Here is a 3,725-nt window from a genome sequence, read left to right on the forward strand (position 1 = left end):
AAAAAAAAAAAAAAAAAATGGCTGGGCATGGTGACAAACACCCATAATCCCAGCACTTTAGGACGCCAAAGTTGGCAGATCACTTGAGGTCAGAAGTTCAAGATCAGCCTGGTCAACATAGTAAAACTCTATACCTACAAAAAATACAAAAATTAGCCAGGTGTGGTGGCACACACCTGTAATCCCAGCTACTTAGAGGTTTAGGCAGGAGTGGTTTGAACCCAGGAGTCAGAGGTTGCAGTGAGCTAAGATCACACCACTGCACTGCAGCCTGAGCAACAGAGCAGGACTGTCTCAAAAAAAAGAAAAAAGAAAAAAATCTCCAGTTCCAATGAGATACCTCAGAACGTAAAGAAAGTAATGTGGTTGGAAAAGCATAAATTTGGAATCAGACAGTGCTGGTTAGAATCCAGTATTTATTTAGTTTAGAACCTGAAAGCTGCCAAGCTTGGTGATAAATGCCTGAAATCCCAGCACTTTGGGAGGCCGAGGTGGGTGGATCACTGAGGTCAGGAGTTTGACACCAGCCTGGCCAACATGGTGAAACCCCATCTCTACTAAAAATACAAAAATTAGTTGGGCGTGGTGGTGGGTGCCTGTAATCCCAGTGACTTGGGAGGCTGAGGCAGAATTGCTTGAACCCGGGAGGTGGAGGTTGCAGTGAGCTAAGACCTCACCATTGCATTCCAGCCTGGGCAACAAGAGCAAAACTCCATCTCAAAAACAAAACAAAACAAAACCTGAAGGCTAGTCTTTGCCTTCTCTAAAGTTCTCTCTAAAATGAGGCTAGTGGCCGGGCACAGTGGCTCACATCTGTAATCTCAGCACTTTGGGAGGCCAAGGCAGGCAGATCACCTGAGGTCGGGAGTTCGAGATCAGCCTGACCAACATGAAGAAACCCTGCCTCTACTAAAAATACAAAAAATTAGCTGGGCATGGTGGTGCATGCCTGTAATCCCAGCTACTCAGGAGGCTGAGGCAGGAGAATCACTTGAACCCAAGAGGCGGAGGTTGCAGTGAGCTGGGATTGCACCATTGCACTCCAGCCTGGGCAAGAAGAGTGAAATTCTGTCTCAAAAAAAATTTTTAAGATAAAATGAGGCTACTAATACCTATTCCACAGGACCACCAATGGTGTTTAGAGAATGGATGAAGAGAACCTACCACAGACCTTGGCAAGTCACTCAAAAGTTTTAGGACCTTTGTACACAGGATAGAGGACTAGCTTCTGCCCTGGAGGCAAATGGCCACCTGATGACAGCCCCAGAGATGCAATTGGGTTACTTCAATATAAAATGGTCCAGGGCTATGATAGATGAATTGGGGAAAGGACATTTTATCCTCATGAGAAAGATCAAGGAAGACTCTCTGGAAGAGGTGGCTCAAAATGGGTGTGAACGAAGAACAGAAAGAGAACATACTTTAGGCTGAGGAAACAAGATGAACAAAGATAGAAAAGCATAAAACAGCGTGTTGTCAGGAAAACTCAAAGGATTTGGTGTCACAACAACACATAATGCAAAGACATGAATGGGAATAAATGAGGTTGAAGAAGGCAGCTTTTTAAAAGGCCATGGAAAGATCTTGACTTTATCCTGTGTCCTGGCTTCCTCATGTTTCAAATTCTTCCTCTGTACTCTGGGATTACAGTAGTACCTGTCTCACAGGACTGTAAGGAGGAGTACCGAAGTGCAACTAAATGGGATAACACATATAAAGCACTTAGAAGAGCACTTAGCAAAGACTGAGTTTCCAGTATTTCCTACCATTAATACTATTATGAGAGGTGGCAGGAAAGGTTTTTTAAATTTTATTTTAGACATGAGTTTTGCTCTTGTTGCCCAGGCTGGAGTGCAATGGCGTGATTTTGGCTCACTACAACCTCCGCCTCCTAGGTTCAAGCGATTCTCCTGCCTCAGCCTCCTGAGTAGCTGGGATCACAGGCATGCGCCACCATGCCTGGCTAATTTTGTATTTTTAGTAGAGATGGGGTTTCTCCATGTTGGTCAGGCTGGTCTCAAACTCCCAACCTCAGGTCCTCCAGGACCTTAGGTGATCTCCATCCCTCCCTCCATTCTCCAATAACAAAAAGGCCATCACAGCACATTTCCTTTTAAAGTTTTATTAAAGTTTTATGGAACAATATTTTATCTTTTTGTTAATGCCAGTACAAAAATACAGTTGATGACTTCACAAAATGGCTACACCTACAGCTTGAAGGTTTGAGTTTCTCCAACAGTAACAAGGAAAAGCATGCTTCCACCCAGAGCCGAGTCAAAACACACAGCCAGTCCTGCACACACATGCGTGCAAACAGGGAAGCTCAAGCACAAGAAGAGGAAAGGGGTTGTAGAAATTTGGGAAGAAGCCCCCAATTACTCCCAGGAGAAAAAAGGGAAAAAACAGGCTAATATCCTTGGGAGGGGGTAGAGTTACTGATTTACACTTAGGATTTATTGTTGTTTTTTAATGATAAGCTATTTCTGCAATTTTAACATTGTAGAAAAGATGCTACTAGTCTCCTTTCACCACTAAAGTGAGTACAGTGGGAGGAAATGGGAAAAGACTCAAATACCTCAGTGCAAAGAGTAAACCTCCAAGTGGCTTAAGTTTGTGTCAGAAGATTTTATTCTTTACATTCAATGACAAATTGACGTTTACATGAGAGGGAGAAGGAGAAGAAAGTCTGCCACTCTCTACTGGATCTACAAACATGCAGACCAGCTTCTGTTAGCAGATCTCTTCCACAGTGAGAAAGCTCCTTCCAGTGTAGGTAGGAATGAGGTTTCCTGGTCGGCTTAATTGTTCTGGATGATTCCTCAGTATTCCCTCCCTTGCTGCTTTCCTTACAGAACACTAACTCTGATGAAAGAAGGGGCACATTCATGTTACAACTCATCTTGAAGATGTTTCTCTCTGAAGGCATCACCCGTCAGCCTTTCCTGAGCTTCCTTCATCCCCTGAACAACTGTGAAATTAAGATTGGGGGAAAAAAGTAGAAAGTAAGTCATATTTGACATTTGACAACCAATGTACATTTTTAAATGTTTCAGAAGATATATGAGAGGTGTACAAGATCTGGACTCAAGATCTAGCTCTGGATTTGGGCCCAGGCAAGTCATTTAACTCTTTTTCTTTTTTCTTGCTCTGTTGCCCAGGCTGGAGTGCAGTGGTACAATCTCGACTCACTGCAACCTCCGCCTCCAGGGTTCAAGTGATTCTCCTGCCTCAGCCTCCTGAGTAGCCAGGACTACAGGCGCACAGCACCACATCTGGCTAATTTTTTGTATTTTTTGTAGGGATAGGGTTTCACTGTGTTAGCCAGGATGGTCTTGACCTCCTGACCTCATGATCTGCTTGCCTCGGCCTCCCAAAGTGCTGGGATTGCGCCCAGCTGTTCTTTATCTCTTCGAACTTGTTTCCTCATTTATAAAATGAAATAACGTTACTCACTTCACACAGGATTAGAAAAATTAAATGGGAGATTCCACAGAAACTGGATTAAAAAAATTAAATGGGAGAACGGATAATAAAAGTGTTTTATCAACTATGAAGTCCTACAAAAATCTTTTTTTTTTTTTGAGACGGAGTTTCGCTCTTGTTACCCAGGCTGGAGTGCAATGGCGCGATCGCGGCTCACCGCAACCTCCGCCTCCTGGGTTCAGGCAATTCTCCTGCCTCAGCCTCCTGAGTAGCTGGGATTACAGGCACACGCCACCATGCCC

The 3,725-nt window shown here is 43.9% G+C and overlaps 1 protein-coding gene across 1 annotated transcript in view; it reads right to left on the bottom strand.

The window, feature by feature from the left end:
- Nucleotides 1–2,106: 2,106 nt before the first annotated feature.
- TXNDC12 (thioredoxin domain containing 12) overlaps nucleotides 2,107–3,725 on the bottom strand; it is a 38,146-nt gene continuing 36,527 nt past the window's right edge. Inside the window, exon 7 of the mRNA XM_017548776.2 lies at nucleotides 2,107–2,968. Within this exon, the coding sequence (XP_017404265.1) occupies nucleotides 2,889–2,968 (80 nt within the window). The 3' untranslated portion in view covers nucleotides 2,107–2,888. The remainder of the gene's footprint in view (nucleotides 2,969–3,725) is intronic.

This window comes from Cebus imitator, unplaced genomic scaffold (genome assembly GCF_001604975.1).
Source record: "Cebus imitator isolate Cc_AM_T3 unplaced genomic scaffold, Cebus_imitator-1.0 Scaffold214, whole genome shotgun sequence".
NCBI lineage: Eukaryota > Metazoa > Chordata > Mammalia > Primates > Cebidae > Cebus > Cebus imitator.